Source organism: Trichosurus vulpecula, chromosome 6, assembly GCF_011100635.1.
Source record: "Trichosurus vulpecula isolate mTriVul1 chromosome 6, mTriVul1.pri, whole genome shotgun sequence".
Classification (NCBI taxonomy): domain Eukaryota; kingdom Metazoa; phylum Chordata; class Mammalia; order Diprotodontia; family Phalangeridae; genus Trichosurus; species Trichosurus vulpecula.
This window is the reverse complement of record NC_050578.1, coordinates 268,028,508-268,046,897: the sequence shown is the minus strand read 5'-3', so window position 1 is coordinate 268,046,897 and position 18,390 is coordinate 268,028,508. Positions and strand designations below refer to the sequence as shown.

At 42.6% G+C, this 18,390-nt stretch overlaps 1 protein-coding gene across 2 annotated transcripts; it reads left to right on the top strand.

The window, feature by feature from the left end:
• Window positions 1-10,719: 10,719 nt before the first annotated feature.
• On the top strand, window positions 10,720-16,648 carry CLP1 (cleavage factor polyribonucleotide kinase subunit 1). Of its 2 annotated transcripts, XM_036765668.1 has the most exons (5): window positions 10,733-10,800; window positions 11,128-11,271; window positions 12,934-13,564; window positions 14,604-15,271; window positions 15,975-16,648. In XM_036765668.1, exons 3-5 carry the CDS (start codon window positions 12,959-12,961, stop codon window positions 15,979-15,981), a joined length of 1,281 nt encoding a protein of 426 aa, XP_036621563.1. In that variant the 5' UTR covers window positions 10,733-10,800; window positions 11,128-11,271; window positions 12,934-12,958; the 3' UTR covers window positions 15,982-16,648. The 2 variants fall into 2 exon arrangements, with proteins under 2 accessions (XP_036621564.1, XP_036621563.1); XM_036765669.1 differs by lacking the exon at window positions 15,975-16,648 and having other exon boundaries at window positions 10,720-10,800; window positions 14,604-15,721.
• The last annotated feature ends 1,742 nt before the right edge of the window (window positions 16,649-18,390 follow it).

The following is an 18,390-nucleotide window of genomic DNA, read 5'->3' as shown; positions in this document are numbered from 1 at the left end:
CAGCACCTGAAGACAGGAAGAGTCAACTTCCTGAGTTCAAATCTGACCTCAGACACTTATTAGTTGTGTGATCCTGACTTACCTGTTTGCCTCAGTTTTCTCATCTGTAAAATGAGCTGGAGAAGAATATGGAAACCAGCATCTCTGGCAAGAAAACTCCAAACATGGTCACAAAGAGTTGGATAGTACCGAAAAAAAAATGACCGAACAACAATTTCATTATAGGTTCCTTTGTAATTCTATGTATTTTATGCGTTTAAAAACCTTATTTCATAGGTTTCAACAGACTTCCAAAGGAGTCTGCCACACAAAAGAGGTTAAAAACCTTTACTTGAAGACTATTATAAATTGCAGAGAAGGTGCTGACCTGCATTGCTAGAGGGAGTATCCCCATCCGGGAATTCCTTATATCCAAGATGTTGAAGGTCCTGCCCCTATTCACATCTGAAAAAGCAAGCAGGTGGTAGCTTGAGGTAGAGTCAGTAGAAGAAGAAGTGGATTAAGGAGGTCCAGGTAGGATAATAAGAAGGATTAAGAAGTGTCCAGGTAGACAGAAAAGAGGAGGAAGCTGACAAAGCCTGGAGGAGGAAGGACCTCCAGGAACTATCCCAGAATGAGAAGTAGAATAAGAAGTGACTAGAAGATCTTAAACTAGAGGATGAAGCTATCAAAGGGGCCAAAGAGAAAGATGTTTTTGGTGGTAGTCTTCTTCCTGAAGGGCTGAGAAGCTGGAGCTAGGCTCAATCAAAAAGAATGTGCTATACAGAGGGGAAATGATTAGGGACTGAATTAGCTGTGGGGAGACAGTGAAAAGGGAAGGTGTTTTGGAGAAAGGAATAGCAACGGAGCTTGTCAAGAGACTGGAAGTGAAGAGTGCAGAAATGTTGATTAGGGTATCTTTCCATGTTCAAGCAGCAGAATGAGGAGGAGGATATAAGAATAATAAATGTAAAAGCACATTAAAAACTTCATTTTTAATTTCTCTAGAAATGCTAAGAAATACAATTTCAAAAACTTTCTAAACTTTTCTCTTTAGGAAAGTGGGTAGTACAAAATCTAATGGCCTTTCTTGGGGAGATGGATTAAAGCTAAGCAACCAAACTTAATTCTTGTCTGGATAAGATTAATGCCTTCTCCAACCTTGAAGCTATAGGCTCTAGGATCCACCCAAGGGAAAAGTCCTCCTCCACGGAAAGGGAGGCACCCTCTCTTAGTTTAAATTCTCTGGGAAGAACTCCATTGATTCCTTGAAAGGAGTGGTCAGTGAGGGTTGGGATAGGAATTTACTATTGTTCAAACAGCGATTTACTATTACACAAATTACTCAAATACATACATATATAAATATGTACACACATACATACATACATGTATAGATTTAGTACTATATACATCACAGACATAATAGACTACATATATACACACATCCTTCACAAATTGTATGTTCTTTAGAGGCATCTAAGCAGCACACTAGAATGTTGGGCCTAGAGTTGGGAAGACCTGACTTCAAATCCAGCCAAAGACACTTATTAGCTGTATCAATATAGGCAAATCACTTAACCTCTATTTGCCCCAGTTTCCTCAACTGTAAAACAGGATTGTTGTCAGGATAAAACAAGATAATATTTGTAAAGTACTTAGCCCCACACACGGTAGATGCTATGTAAGTACTTATTCTCTTCCCTTCTTGAATATTAATCCAGATGTTATTTTGACATCTCTTTTCCTTGTTCAAGATTCTTAAAAACATTACCTGAAATCATCTTGTGGTGGATAGTCATGTTGGAGGGCAGAACAAACCATGCCATTTTGGACATCTCTTTTTCCCAAGCTAGAAATGACTTGAATGCTAGATTAATAAATAAAATTGCTTCTGTCAGATTTGAGTCTAAAGGCAGCATTAGTATTTTTTTGGAGGTGGGAAGGCAGGGAAATTGGGGTTAAGTGATTTGTCCAAGGTCACACAACTAGTAAGTATGTCAAGTGTCTGAGGCCAGATTTGAACTCAGGTCCTCCTGACTCCAGGGCTGGTGCTCTACTCACTGTGCCACCTAGCTGCCCTGAGCATTAGTATTAATATTTTATTTAATATAACTGACAACTGTATAACAAGATAATCTGGTGACATCATCATGTGCATAATTAAGTGGTTCATTCTGTTTCTTTAAATAAAGTTTCTTTTGTTAATATAGAAATAAAATTTAAAATAAAATAAGGCCTTTAAAACAAACAGACTAGTGGTGATTTGAGAAAAGAGAAAAAAAAACAAGAATAAACTATATATGTAGTGGAGTTCTGGAATGCTGCTCCTTTAGCTTAAAACAGCCAGATGAATTTGAGATTACCAAGGCTTAATTCAGTTCAGTGGTACAGTAGATAGAGTGCTAGAAGAAGAGACAGGATGACCTGGATTCAAATCCCATTTCTGAAGCAATTGTAATTCTTATTAGTTTCATGAAGAAAAAAAAAGTGGAGGAAAAATGCTTTTTGCCTAGATTTCAATGTGTATTTGTTTGGACACCATCTACTATTGTCCCAACCATGTGTGTCTGTCTGGGATAGAGTACAGAAGGGCAATAAGCTGGTCTCAGAGTCAAAAGGATAAAGATGGACTGGATTGCTTCTCAGGAATTGCATACCTCTCTTTCTGATCCCAAGCTTCCCTAGAGCAAAGGCCCATCTTTTCAATACTAATATTTACCATTTGTGTTGCTATGTGGCAACATAAACGGATAAGAAAAACCACTGTCCTTGAAGAATTAAAGATGAGTATTACACAGAGATCAACAGAAAGGAAGGTGACAGGTGTGGGCTGGCTGCAACAACAAACCAAAGAGCACCTCTGCCAACAGGAGCAAAGGATGTCAAGGAAGCATTGGACAAGAGGAAGAAAAAGATGGTCTGTTCATGCGTTAGGAGTAAGGGTGACAGCTGAACAGCCAGAGTGCTGCATTGGTGCCCTGGAAATGTCAGGAGAAATTGAGAAAGTCTTCCAATACGTTGGCTGTACCCCTTGCAGCAAACTTTTGGGAGAACGTGGGCAAGCATGGATAAGATTAGATCTGTTTCATTTAAGGGAATTCTCTAATTGATGAGATCATAGACCCATAGGAAAGTCATTGAATTTCACTAAACTTTCATCTCATCATTCCTCATAAAATAGGCATGTTAGTCCCTAGAGTGCTTACCTCATCACTTTGTTGCAAGCCTCAAAAAAGGAGAATAGTATCAGTCAACTGCTTTACAAACTTTAAAACACTAACAGTTAGCATTATGAATTAATTATTTATTAGTTATTTTTTGCAAGGCATCTCAGTAGACCCTGGAAAAAGACAAAGTCAGTATAAAAAAAGCAGTTCCTGCCATCAAGGAACTTCCATTCTACAGAAGAGGAAATATTTACAGAAGTAAGAGAATTCAAGATACTCTGAAGACAGAGGCCTCTAACAGCTGAAAGATTCAGAAAGACTTCCCAAAGGGTGGGGTTTCTGAGATAACCTTAAAGGAAGCTCAGATCGGATTAGTTTGTTGTTGAGTCTTGTCCTAGGCTTTGTGACCCTATTTGGGGTTTTCTTAGCAAAGATATTGGAGTGGTTTGCCATTTCCTTCTCCAGCTCATTTTACAGATGAAGAAACTAAGGCAAACAGGTTAAGTGACTTGTTCAGGGTCACACAGCTAATAAGTGTCTGAAGCCAGATTTGACGTCAGGGGGAAGAGTCTTCCTGACTTCAACTCTGGCACTCTCTTGGCTGAGCCACTTAGCTGCCCAATGGATTAGTTTATTAGCTCCTATTTCTCTAGACCAGGGAGACAAGAGAAGAAATATTAAGAGAAATAAAAGGATCACAGTTGGAAGAGACAGAGATCACTCTAGTCTGACTCACTGTTGAAACAATCTGGCTAGCAGCTGCTGTGGGTGTGAAAGACCAACACAAGCCCAACAATGAGAAAATGGCCAGCACAGGTTCTTTTGATCTGCTTTACTAAGGAAAGCAGCGTTAAGGGGTTGACAAGCTTATTTCAGTCCAACGTACAAATATCATTCACTTAGTTCAGGGGGAAAAGCCAGCGCCCTAAACTTCAGAGCAAATACAAACAAACTACAAACATCAACAGACAGACCTTGTCTGATTCAAAGCTCAATGCATCATTACCAGGGTTTAACAAAGTCCCAACATCTGGGTTTACAAGCTGGGGGGCCCTTAACAACCACCCAGAGTCTCTTCCAGTGAGTGACAGCCCCCAGCAAATAGCTCCGTTCTCTCTTTTTATACAGTCCTTGGACGTCATCAAACGTCATCTGAGCGACCAGAACTTAGGCTCCTACTTTTGGCTCTGGTCTTAGCAACTCCCCTTAGAACCCTGAGGGCTTTACACCCACAGAGGCTTAGCACCTAGTAATTAGGGGTTTCAACCTGGGGCTTTGCACCTAGTAAGGCTCAATCAAAGAGATTTAATTAATTTATCATTCTGAAACAGTAAGAAAGTTCCACCTTAGTTACCAATGCACTCGTTCATTTTGCTGATGAGGAACCTGAGGCCCACAGATGTGAACATATTTGCCCAAAGTCATACTGATTTGTGGATTATAAGGGTTTTCACAAACTTTATATCCCAACCTCCCCCCCCAAATAAAATCAAATAGTATCAAATTTTTTACCATTAATCAATAGGTGAGGAAAGTGAGCCTGAGGGACAAGCTGAGACAATGAGTAAGTTGTAGGGAAGTAACAGTGGAAGACCATGAGATATTAGAGCAGCATTATTAATATCAGAGGTTGGACCTCAGCTCCACTGCTCTCTTCACTGTGCCATCAACAAGGGACTTTTTGCCTGGACTTTTGCAACGATCTCTTAGTCTCTCTGCATCTAGTCTCTTCTCTTGAAGATCTATCCATCCTTCACAAAGCTATAAAATTCAAATTCCTTAAACACAGATCAGCCCATATCACCCTCCTGCTCGGGATCAATGGCTCTGTATTGCCTCCAGGACAAAAGAAAAACTTCTCACCAAGGCATTTAAAGGCCTCCACAATCTGACTCCCACCTACCTTTCCAGGCTTCCTTGTAGAACTTGACCTCATTGGCTTTCTGTTCCAAACTAGGCTGGTAACAATTTCCAGCGTGTGATATGATATTTCATCCCTCTCTTCTCTTACACAAACTGCCCCCCCCCCACCCCGGACTCATAGACTTTCTAGCTTCCTTCAAACACAGCTACAGTGCCTTCGCTAGTTTCCATTCTCTCCTTGAAAATTTTCATTACTTTGAATTTCTTTCCTCATGTACACTTTCCACCCCCACAGTAGAATGTAAGCTTCTAGAGGGCGGTTTTATCTTTGCCTTTGCCTACCCAAGGCCTAACTCGGTACTTTGTACTGAACAAACTGCTGGATCGAATTTGACTACAGAGGTGAAGACACCAGAGTCAGCAGTTTTTCACCGAGCTCATGAGATACCAAAGAAAAGATGGTATCCTCACTCCTTAGAGGAGAACTTGGAGATTGCCTAAAGCAGGAGTTCTCAACCCTTTTTGTTTCATGGTCCTTTTTGGCAGTCTGGGGAACCCTATGGACCCCTTCTCAGGAGAATGTTCTAAAATGTACAAAAGATACAGGACAGCAAAGGAAACCAAATATATTGAAACAAAATTATCAAAATATTTTTTAAAAAGCTCATGGACCTTAGGTTAAGAACTTCCTCTCTGAGGGCCTCAGAGATCATTTGGCAGAAAGGAAAACTGAGGCTTAGAGAAGGAAAGGTTCTATGTCCAAGGTCACACAGGTAGTATTGGAAGTTCCGTCTGCCAACTCCAGTGGGCTTCCCACAATATCTTCAGACAATTGGGAAAATTAGATTAACAGTAAGGAGAAAGCCAGTGATGAATTAAGTGTGGGAGACATTTGTATAGATGGTAGATGATGGAACAATGCCACAGAGACCAAGGTCAGAGTTCAATTCAATGTATCCAACACATCGAAATGAGGTGCAGCTAGGTGGTGCAGTGAGTAGAACCTGGAGTCAGGAGGACCTGAGTTCAAATCCGACCTCAGACACTTGACACATTTACTAGCTGTGTGACTTTGGGCAAGTCACTTAACCCCAATTGCCTTGCCTTCCCCACTGGAAAAAAAAAAAGAATTAATCACAACACATCGAAATGAGAGTGAGGTTTCTGGACTCTTTAAACGCAACATAAAATAGAGGGAGAATTGACCCCTTCACACTTGGCTGTTTGGTGTGAAGAGCCCAGGAAGACTGGGGGGCAGAGTATTGGCTAAATCAGACAAGAGCACTGGCTGTGAAGTCAGGACACCTGGGTTCAAATCATGGTAGTTCTGCCCCTTAATTTCCTGAGCGGCCTTGGACAAATCTCTTCCCCGTTCTGGGCTTGTTTCATCGTTTGTACAGGGGTGCGGAGTGGGAAGAGGCATTCAGGATGATCCATCTAAGGTCACTTCTGCAGTTAGACTTTTGTTTATGATGAAGCATGTTCTGAGGCTCAGTTTCCAATAAAAGTAATAACACCTGTAGTACCTTCATGAAAAGGGTCATTGTGTAGCTACGATCAAGTCAAAGTGTCACAAATTAGGGCTGAAAGAGGTTTTAGAAACCATCTAGTCCAGCAGGCCTGTACAACCTATGGCCAGTGGGCAGCTTATGGCCTGTGGGCACGCCAAAGGATTTCGGGTGGCCCCCAAAAATGTAGAGGATGTTTTCCTCTGCATTGTTCTAGGGCTGCCCGAAATCCTTTGGCACATGAAGGTTGTGCAGGCCTGATCTAGTCCAATTCCTTCCTTTGACAGCTGAGGAACAGAGAGGTTAAGTGATTTGTCCAGGGTCACACAGTTAATAAGTGTCCCCAAGCATGATTCAAACCCAGTTCTTTCTAATTCCCAGCCTAATACTTTATCCTACTCCCTTGCAAACTTTAAAGGATATGGACTGAAGTATGGAAAACTCAGCTGAGGAAAACTCTCTACCAATGCAGGTTTACATTTTCTCTGAAAATTCATAATCTTAGAGAGAAGTTTAGAGTGCAAAGAAGTTAAGTGTCTTGCTTTCTACTTTTGAGGGCTGCTTTCTATCCACTATACCAGGTTTCCTCCTGCAATTTTGAAAATTTTAAAAGCACCATCAATGTTATTATGTATTATCTCTAACAAAGCCAATCCCCAGGTAAGGGGTGGGGCAGAGAGAAGAAAGATTAGGATTACAGAATGTAGATATAGAAGGTGCCCAGATATTATCTGGTTTGAACCCCCTTATTTCACACAATGTGAGACTTAAACCAAAAAGGAAGTGACTTGGCCAAGGTCATGAAAAAGCAGCAGAACTCCAAACCAGCATCTCTGACTTCAATTCTATTATACTTTACTACACCTGGTTGCCTAACACTGGGTGAAAATTAAATATAAAATGCTTTCTTCAAGCCTCAATTTCCCTGACCTTTTTTTTTAAAAATAAATTTAGTTTCTCATTGTACATAGTAACAGTAACGTTGTATGAGGATCAACTATGAATGACTTAGCTCTTCTTAGCAATACAATGATCCAAGACAATTACAAAAGGACTCATGACAGAAAATGCTCTCCAAGTACAGAGAAAGAACTGATGGAGTCTGAATGCAGATCGAAGCATACTATTTTCACTTACCTTATTTTTTTTTTCTTCCTTTTGGTCTGTTTCTTCTTTCACAACTGTGACTAATATGGAAATATGTTTTACGTGATTGCACATACGTGACCTATATCAAATTGCTTATCATTTTAAGAAGGGGGAGGGAGAAAAATTTGGAACTCAAAATCTTGTAAAAAATGAAAGTTTAAGAGGGAGGGGGAGAAAATTTGGAACTCAAAAATTTGTGGAACTGAGTGTTGTAAACTAAAAATAAAAAAAAATTTAAAAATGAAAGCTAAACATTGTCTTCACATAAAATTGGAAAAAATACTATCAAAATAAATAACTTTAGTTTCTAAAAATTAACAAAAATCTACTTTCTTTCCCTCCCACCTCTCCACACCCCTATTGAGAAAAGAAAAAAAAAACACTGTAACAAATATGCATGGGTGAGCAAAAGAAAATTTCCACTTGGCCATGTTCAAAAAAATATGTCTCACTCTATATCTTGAGTCAGTCAGTCAGTCAATAAACATGTATTAAGCACCTACTATGTGCCAGGTACTGTGCTAAGTAAGCTCACTCAGGAGGTGAGTAGCATGCTTCATCATTGGTAACTCTGGAATCCTGGTTAGTCTTTGCATGACTCATAAATCTTTAGTCTTTCAAAGTTGTTTTTCTTTATAATGTTACCATTTAAATTATTCTCCTGGTTTTGACCACTTCACTTTGCAGAGGTTCATCCCAGGTCTCTCTGAAATAATCCCTTTTGTCATTTCCTGTGTCACAGTGGTATTCCATTATAATCATATATCATAATTTGATGAGCCATTCCCCAGTTGATGGTCCTCTCCTCAGTTTCTAGTCAGTTAAAAGAATTTTACTAATCACCTACTCTGTGCCAGGCACTATGCTAAGTGGGAGCACAAAGAAAACTAAAAGACAGTGTCTGCCCTCAAGACTTCAGTCTACTGGAGGGATAACATACAATTATAATCTGTGTATGGGATAAATAGGAAATAATCAACATAGGGAAGACATTAGAATTAAGGGGAATCCCAGGAAAGGCTTCTCCTGGAAGGTGGGATTTTTAGTTGGGATTTGAAGGAGGCCAGGGTAGCCAGGAGGTGGAGATGAGAACATTTCAGGCATGGCGGACAGCCAGTGAAAATGCCTGGAGTCTGGAGAGAGAATGTCAGTCCAGGAACAGCAATGAGTAAGGCGTCACTGGATCAATGGTTACTGAGAGGCTGCATAGTGATGAGCTAGTATAAATATTTCTGTACATATGGATGCTTTTCCTTTCTTTAATCTGCCTGGGGATATTTATTTTCTAATGTTAAAAATGGTATAAGATGGCTCCTCTGAAGGTCCCAGAGAGTAATGTTTATGAGAAGCCATCACTGTTCCTGTATTGTTTAAAGTTATCCGTGACTAGAGAAGTTCAGAAATTTCCTGGACTTCTTGGACGTAGTTCTATTTACTCAGCCCCCATCCTATCATTCTTAGACCATCCAACACTGGTATTCTGGTTGGCAGAGTAGTATCTTGATTCCTCCCCACCTCTCAACCCCTTCCAAACAGTAGGTTCCATTTAATCCTGACTGACTCACTACCACTACCACCACCAAATTCAATCCCAAAGCATTCATTAAGCACCTGATATACGGAAGGCACCAAATGAGACACTGATGATACCAAAATAAATCAAATAGAACTCGGCCTTGAAGGAGCTGACATTCTAGCGGGGGAGGGGAAAGGGGGGTGGGAGAGAAGGAACAGGTGTTAAACAGGTAAGTATATACAAAAGAATCTCAAGAAGAGGAGAGCATTATTAACTAGTAACAGCATCTGAGTTGCAAGGTCCTGGAAGGCACCTCAGAAGTCTTCCCCTCATTGGGCAGGTAGGTGGAATAGTGAATAAGGGCTAGGCCTGAAGTGAAAAAGACTGGACTTCAAATACAACCCAAGATACTGCCTGACCCTGGGCAAGTCATTTAACCCCTTTGCTTCAGCTTCCTCCTTTCATGGATGAGGATAATAATAGTACTTACCTCCCTTCTTGTAAGGATCAAATTAGATAACAATTGTAAAGAGCTTAGCACTGTTCCTCCTACGTAATAAATACTATGTAAATATTAACTATTTCTTTTTTTATAGTTTACTGAGGAAGGAACAGAGGCCTATAGAGGTAAAGCGATTTACCTAATTATCCAGAGTAAATAGCAAAAGTGGGATTTGGACCAAGATCCAAGACTCCAAACCCTTTGTAGCACACCGTGTATCTCCAATCTATTTAGTATGTATTTGCTTGTTTGTTGTTTATCCTGCATTGTGTATAGTTTTTTGCACACAGTCTCTGCGGTTAGACTGTAAGCTTCCTGAGGGAAAGGACTGGGTTTTGGTGGTTTTTTTTGTTTGTTTTTCTTTGTAACGCCAGCATTTGGCACAGTGCCCAGCATATAGTAAGTAATAAATGCTCGCTGACTTAAGTAAGTATTTAATAAGTGCCTGTTAACTTATTCCATTTAAAACTGAAAGATTCCTTAGTAATAAAAAAGTTAAGGTTTATATATGACTTTTAAGTTTTGCCAAGACCTCTAATGTGAGCTTTGCAGACTATCTAGTCCAAATATTCCTTCCCAGTTTTACAGATGGGAAAACTGGGGACCAGAGATGTTATTTTCCCAAGGCCGTACACAATTTAGTAACCCGACCAAGAGGCTAAATGGGCATCACGTTTGGGAGGTGGAGGGGTTCGTTTCCCTTAGGCACCGAAGGCAAGAAAGCCCACCCACCATGCGATACCCGCAGCAGCCTGGGGGACTGCCCTGCGAGTGCGGAGGTAGGTAGGTAGGTAGGTAGGTAGGCAGGCAGGCACGAATCCCAGCAACAGCCAGCGGTTGGAGTTCTGCAGCCAATCAGAAGAAGGGAACCCAGCCCCGCCCCTCACCACGTGCTCCGCCCTCCGAGGAGCCTCCGCATCCAAACAATCTTCCTGACTCTAACTCCCGGGATGCACCGCGCGACGCTGAGTGGCTCAGGCGAGAGAAGGACCGGAACCCCATTTCCCAGGAGGCCTCGCGCGCACTGCCGGAAGATCCGGGGTTTCTGCCACTTCTGGCTTCCTCTTCCCCGCGGAAAGGTCTCGACGGCTCTGGTTTCCGGCGGGGCTCCCGGTGAGTGGCTTCTGCTTGGGTGGCTAGGGGTTCTCCCTAGGGGGAGTCGTGTGAGTTTTCCCCCTCCTCACGTGGGAACTGAGGTGGTGGGGGCACTCGCTCACCAGCGTGTGGGACGGAGGGAAAGAGACGACCATCTTCGCCTCTGAGGGGGCGCTCCTGGGAGGAGGAGGAGGGGCTCCCCTCAGGACCTGCATCCTCACGTGACCACCGTCTTTGTCACGTGACCTCAGCCCTGGGCTTACGCGGGGAATCTGCGGGGCAGCCGGCGAATTCAAATCCGGACGGTCTTAGAGCCGTTCTAGCTCAGCCCCTTTACTTTGATAGATGAAACAGGCCCGAGGACGAGCACTGACCTACAGGTTTAGATCCGGAAAGGCACTTCTGAAGTCATCGCGTCCAGGCCCGTCACTCTGAAGATGAGAAACTGAGGCCCGGAGACATTTAAGAGACTTGCCCAAGGTCCCACAGGTAATGAGAGCGAGCGACAGAACCAGGAAGGGAACCGGGGGCCTCTCACTCCACAGTCCGGAACATTTCCCGCTACGCTCCGTGAACTGTTAGGGTGAAGACGGATTAGTTCATCGGACGAGCTTTTTGTCCGGTATAGCGTTGGGGGAGGGGTGTGTTCTGGTAACGCTTGGAGCCGGAACCCTATCGCATTACAAATGATGGAGTCGAGGTCTTGATAGCTGAGATGTCTTGCTCGAGGTTTCAAAGCCGGCGATCACATACGTCTTTCCTACATAGTTGTTTGCATATTGTCTTCCGTATTATAGTGTTAAGTTCTCAGAGGACAGAGGCTACTTTTGTTTTGTATCCCCAAGCTTAGCATAATCTGCCTAGCACAGAGTATGTGCTTGATAAATGCTTGCTGGTTAATTGACTATTTTTCCATGTTATTAGTGAAGAAATGAAGTTTTGGAAAGGTTAAGGTAACTACCAGTAGTCATACAGCTAATAAGATTCACCAGCAGGATTTGAACATAGGGCTGTCTTATTCCAAGCCCAGCTGGCTCTCCACTAGATGAGTGCATCTCTAAAAAAGGGTCATGCCAACAAAACAGTTACAGTAGGAAAAAAAACACTATTTGGAATTAGAGAACTGTTTGAATCTGAATTGCATGAAAGGGGTACCTGACTTGGAGTCAGGAAGACCTAAGTTCAAATTCTGCCTGAGACACTTACTAGCTGTATCTTTGTAAAAAAATCACCTCATCTTTTCAGGACTCAATAAGGTTGGCCCAAACCATTTTAGCTCTGAATCTTATGATGATGAAGCGGGTATAATAGGGAGGCAATGTCCTGTAGTTGAAAGGCCACTGGACTTAAATTTGAGGATCTAGATATAACTTTCTGTGTAATTTTGGGGAAGTCACTTCGTCTTCATGAGTCAATATCTGTAAAATGAGAGCCTTCAATCTCTAAGATTTCTTCTCATTGTCACAGTTTGTACTTCTGTGACTTTTTCTTTGAAACATTCCTTTTAGTGTAGCCCCTATCTTTGAGCTCCCGTTCTATGATGGGAAATAAGACAAGTACACAAGGAAGTATAATGTAAGGTAGGATGTGGATGAGAAAGAGAGTAATAGCCATCACCACCACCATCAAAATTAGCGTGGTGATTTAGGGCTATCAAAACCTCCTCTTTTGATGTAATTTTGATCTTCAAAACCTTGGCTAGTACAAGGATAAACTATAATATGTAATCTTTAATATTTTTGTTAGAGTTGCCAAACAAGGTTTTGTGGGAATTGGGAAGACCTAGGTTAAAACCTCTCTCTGACACATTAGCTGCGGGAAGCTGCACAAGTCACGTAAATCTTTGGACCTCAGTTTCCTCATCTGTTAAATGGGGATAAATAATACGTATTCTAATAACCTTAAACATCTGTTTTGAAGATCAAAATTACATCAAAAGAGGAGGTTTTGATAGCCCTAAATCACCACACTAACTTATCCTTGTACTAGACAGTTTTATGAGGGCAGGGACTGTGTCTTAAGTAAAATTTATATCTCCGACAGGATCTAGCGCAGTGGTTCGCATGCAGTAGGTGCCTAATAAGTGTGTTTTGCAAAATTAAATGACTCTGTTTTTCCCTTGTCCTCTCATCTTTAACCTGTGTGCTTCAGAGACAGTGTCCTCACAGAAGAGAAGATGGCAGAAGAAGCCAATGATGAAAAGAAGCCACAGACTAAGTTCGAGTTAGAACGAGAGACAGAACTACGTTTTGAGGTGGAGGCTTCCCAGTCAGCCCAGCTGGAACTGCTGGCTGGCATGGCAGAAATCTTTGGCACAGAACTGACTCGAAACAAAAAATTCACTTTTGACGCAGGTGCCAAAGTTGCTGTCTTCACTTGGCATGGCTGTTCTCTCCAGCTGAGCGGTCGCACTGAGGTGGCTTATGTCTCCAAGGACACTCCCATGCTCCTTTATCTTAACACTCACACTGCCCTGGAACAAATGAGACGGCAAGCAGAGCGTGAGGAAGAGCGAGGTCCTCGAGTGATGGTAGTAGGCCCTACGGATGTGGGCAAATCCACAGTATGCCGCCTTTTACTCAATTATGCTGTGCGACTAGGCCGGAGACCCACCTATGTGGAGCTGGATGTCGGCCAAGGCTCTGTGTCTATTCCTGGAACTATGGGGGCCCTTTACATTGAGCGACCTGCTGATGTAGAGGAGGGTTTCTCTATCCAGGCCCCACTGGTCTATCACTTTGGCTCCACTACACCTGGTACCAACATCAAGCTTTACAATAAGGTAAGATCTGAATTGGGGTAGAGAAAGGGGCTGCTGTTGGGATGAAAACTGTGGGGCTGCTTAAAACCCTCTATTGTTCCATTTACTTCCATTGTTGCTATATGGCTTATGTTATGTAACTCATACATACATATGTATGTATGTATGGGGGCGCGTGTGTGTACACACGAATACATTTGAGTTTTGCTGAAAGGTTTGGTAAAATATTTTTGTTGGATGGTAAAGTTTATTCCACAGGTAAGTACATAATGCTTTGGAGTGGAGAAACCAGAGAATAATTCAGAAAATACCTTGATTTCCAACCACATTTATGTAATGTTTAGCCCAAACTGTTACTGCAAAGAAATTAATAGTCACTTTTTGATATTTCTTATAATGCCTCCATAAAAATCATCCTCTGGTGCCACATAATAATTGTATGGAAGCATCCCTGACTGTTTGAATGCTCTGGCATATTCTTACCAGACTAGAAAGCCTTCAAGTGTAGGCTTAGGGGAAAAAGGTGGACAGGGGAATGGGGTTGTGTGGTTATAAATGTACTCTATGTCTCTTGTCTGAGGACCAGCCTAATCCAGGTTCCAAGAGGGCATTAGTAGATTGGCCTCAGGAGTGTGGAATTTTGGGGTCTTTATTAAGTCCCGGAGGGGTTAAGAAATTGTCAGTGAAGGCTGTATTCCCACACCAATAAAATCTTGGATCCCAAGACTTGATGAAAAGTGGAAAGGACATTGGATATCAAATAAGAGAAACTGGGTTTGAATCCAGCTCTGCCACGGAATGCTTGTGTAAATTATTAAGGTATTTGGGCAAGGCATTGAGTTTACTAGGCCTCAGTTTTCTTGAATAGAAAACGAAAGGGTCAGATGAAATGGCCTTTAAGGCCTTTTATGTTTTTCAATCTGATTATCTGCCTAGAAGACTGACAGGAAATAAGTGGGCAGTGCTGAAAATCAGATGGCAAATTACAGGAGAGCTGGGACTGAGCGGTTATGGTTTGGACTGCCTTGTCCTGTCCTCACTGTGACCCTTCCTTCTGCAGATTACATCACGTCTTGCAGATGTCTTCAATCAGCGTTGCGAGGTGAACCGCCGAGCCTCTGTCAGTGGCTGTGTCATTAACACCTGTGGGTGGGTCAAGGGCTCTGGCTACCAGGCCTTGGTGCACGCTGCTTCTGCTTTTGAGGTGGACGTGGTGGTAGTGCTGGACCAGGAACGACTGTACAATGAGCTCAAGCGTGACTTGCCCCACTTTGTGCGCACTGTTCTACTCCCCAAGTCAGGGGGAGTGGTTGAACGGTCGAAGGACTTCCGCCGGGAATATAGGGATGAGCGCATCCGAGAGTATTTCTATGGTTTCCGTGGCTGTTTCTATCCCCATGCCTTCAATGTCAAATTCTCCGATGTGAAAATCTACAAGGTGGGGGCTCCCACCATCCCAGACTCATGTCTCCCTTTGGGAATGTCACAGGAGGACAATCAGCTGAAACTGGTACCCGTTACCCCAGGGCGAGACATGGTGCATCACCTCTTGAGTGTCAGCACAGCTGAGGGCACTGAGGAGAACATCTCGGAGACCAGTGTGGCTGGCTTCATTGTGGTGACTAGTGTGGACCTGGAGCACCAGGTTTTTACTGTGCTCTCTCCAGCCCCTCGCCCACTGCCTAAGAACTTCCTCCTCATCATGGACATCCGCTTCATGGATCTCAAGTAGGGATTTCTGCATGTGTCAGAGGGACCCTCTACATACATCCATTGGGGGGGAGGGCTCAGGTGGTTGGAGGCTCTTGTGGCCAGAAACTCCTGGGTAAAACTGGTTTAGTGGGAAACAGGCCAGCTTTGAGAACTAATGGTAACCTGACCCTTTGGAATTGTATTTTCCTCTTGGTTCATGACAGGTGACTTGGCCTCAGAGTAGATCTGGGCTGCCAACTGGGATTTTCAGAGACCCTGGGAAAACACTGACCCAATCTTGCTATGTTACTAGGTGGTCCAATAATGTTCTTCCTTTTGGCTTTTCATTCTTAACTTATATTTCACACACTATCCTCTTTTGTCTTTGTCCATGGTGGGAGTACAAATTGAAGGACATCTTTCAAGAGAGTTCAAACTTTTAAAAAAAGATTTTTCTAGTTTTAATAAATATTTTTGCAGCCCTTCACCCAAGAGTGTGTGATTGATTCTTAAATGCTTGAGAGAGGGGCAAAAATAAGAGGGTATATGTCTATTTGGTTAAGATTGTAACAGCTCAGAACTAATACCAAGAGACATTTGATTTGGGAAGGTCCTGCAAGAGACACCTGATTCTCTGCCTTCTGGGCACAGAAGCTCTTAGCTTTGGACCTATAGATCCCCCTGGAGTCTGGTTGGTGAGTTTATTGTGTTGGTTCTCTTTTCCTTTGCACTTGGCCAGGCGCTGAATCTGCTGTCGACACCAGCCTTTCCGAGGACAATTCAAGAGGCAGGCAATAAATGTGGGGGCAAAGTGTCAGATGTGCCCATCATCTTCAAGAGAGAGCTGCAGAGGAGAGTAAACAAACTATCTCCCCTGTTGCCTATCTTGATACTTGGAGCCAATCCTTGCTTCATACTTCAAGGTAATTTAAGCCTTAACGTGGCAAAGAGCCAGACAGTCCATTCCTCTTGGAGAGACAGCTTCGTTCCTAGGTAGGACAGCGTCATTTAATAGACAAGTTGTCAGGTGATGCCATTCCTTCAGACCCAAGATAGAAGTAGGCACACCTTGGTCATCTTTGTACAGTTCCCTACCCCTTGATCTCAAAGGGGTATGCCATATGTGGTTATGAGATAATGCACTTTGAAAAAATAGAAAGTGTATTCTACAGCATTATTCTCTGATGCCCTTATAACAAAGTCAGTACTTAGTTCAAGGATCAATGGATTGCTTTGCTACCTTATGTTAAAATGTAAAGCTGAAGCCTAGATTTATCTCTAGATATGTCATTACGTTTGTGGAATGTACCCCATAGAGGCTGCTGGAAGTTTATAGGTTATATACTAAATATTGTGAGTAAAATATCCAGTGCTAGCGACGTAACAGGTGCTCAATAAATTTTGGCTAATGAGGATTCTTTTTCCCATAGGAATTTAAATCATTAAGCCAGTTATTCCCTTTCTAATTTGTAGATGACCTGGCACTTAAGGCCTTCTGTAAAATTAGGGTGATGGCCATCCTACTAAGCACTTAAGTGGTATTCCAGGAGCTCAGTGTCCTCAGGAAATGTTTTACTCTGGTTTGGGGGTGGTGAAGTGCAGTAGTTTTTCCATTTGGCCAGGAGGTGTCAGTATCGACAGACTCCTGAGGCCTTATCTGAAACAGTGAAAAGTTGTTAGATGAGTTAAGGGAATATGGAATTTAAAAAAAAAGTTATTGATGCTTTTTGTTTTTATATCCCTTCCATTCTGAATGCATCCCCCTCCCCCTTCCCATATTTCCATATTTCCTACCTATCCTCTTTTAACCAAGAATTTTTTAAAGGGGGAGGTAAATGGCTAAGTCTTAAATCCACAGAAAATAAAAAAATCTGAGAGCTGAAATTGACATGGATCCCAAGGAGACATTCCAACACTGAAGCACTTTGCAGATGGAAATAATTATGATAATGTTCTGTATTTCTTAGATACTTTCCATTGATTTTCTATGGAGCTTAGTGGACTTGGTTTTTTTCTCACAAGGTATTGGTGAGAGGTAGAAAAAGTTCTTTTGAATTATTTGGAAGAAGGATAAACAAGCCCTTGAAGGCTCTTGGCAAGAGATCTTAAGCCACATGAATTAAATGCAAGAAGGGAGCTAAGTCCTAGAGCTCTTAATCCACCTTGTATCCCTGGCCTAGACCATGCCACCTGATGCTGAAATATTAGTAAGAACCTGGAACCAATTAAAACTACAAATTCTTAGTTGAAAAGAATGAGGAAACTGATCTGCCTAAGGGCTTATGTGTTCATTGAAAGCTTAATATATGGTGTTTGCCCCACTTTCAAAAGAAAGGAATGGCTTCCCCGGTTGAATTAAGGGTGACCATCATCTGGCTCCTGTTGTAATCGGTGATCAGTAGCAAAGGGAAAGAGGGATGGTGTGGAACTTAGTAGGCTGCCACAGGAACGTGTCTGTAAAATATAAGAACATAATTTTCAGTGTCTGCTCCGTGAGGGACTTAACAAAGTTTAGAAAGGCATGGCCCCTATCCTCAAGCTCTCAGTATAGCTGGGAAAAAGACTAAATTGGAGATTGCAACAATAACTTGAATCTTATATAACTTTAGTTTGCAAAGTGCTTTGTGCTCGTGTCACTGCCACAGCCCCATAAGGAAGTTATTGCTATCTTTAGCACCATTTTACAGGTGAATAAAGTGAGATTAGAGGCTCAGGCTCACACTGCCTGTGAATGAGGAGAGATCCAAACTCCAAGGTCACCACCCACACTGCTTTAGTACAGATAATTGCATTGGAGTTGCAAAATACCTACCTAGTCTAGTCTCTGGCCTCGGGAAAGCCCTGTTCTTTGAAGCATCCCGGCTACATACTGGCCTGTTCAGTTTCTTTTAAAAGCTGCCCAGGGAGCTCTCCACCCTACCCCCTGGCTCCTTTCATCTTAGAAAACCAGTGAGTCTACTGGGAGTGGAAGAGAAGCTAGGGCCCTCCTCAGCCTCTCCCAGACAGCCTGCGCCGCCTGCCCCGCCCTCCCTGGTCATCTGAACCCGAAATTTCCTTCCCCTTTGGGCCCCCTCCCAGATGGCTCCCCCGCCCCCAGCGTAGAGAGAAGGTGGAGTCTGCAGAGGGCCCTTCCTGGAACTGGGGGATCTATTTCT

What these genes read in the sequence shown, in the direction of transcription:
- CLP1 (XM_036765668.1), top strand. Translation starts at nt 12,959, where the DNA reads ATGGCAGAAGAAGCCAATGATGAAAAGAAGCCACAGACTAAGTTCGAG. An exon ending in ACATCAAGCTTTACAATAAG is followed by an intron (nt 13,565 to 14,603) that starts GTAAGATCTGAA and finishes TTCCTTCTGCAG; the next exon opens with ATTACATCACGTCTTGCAGA.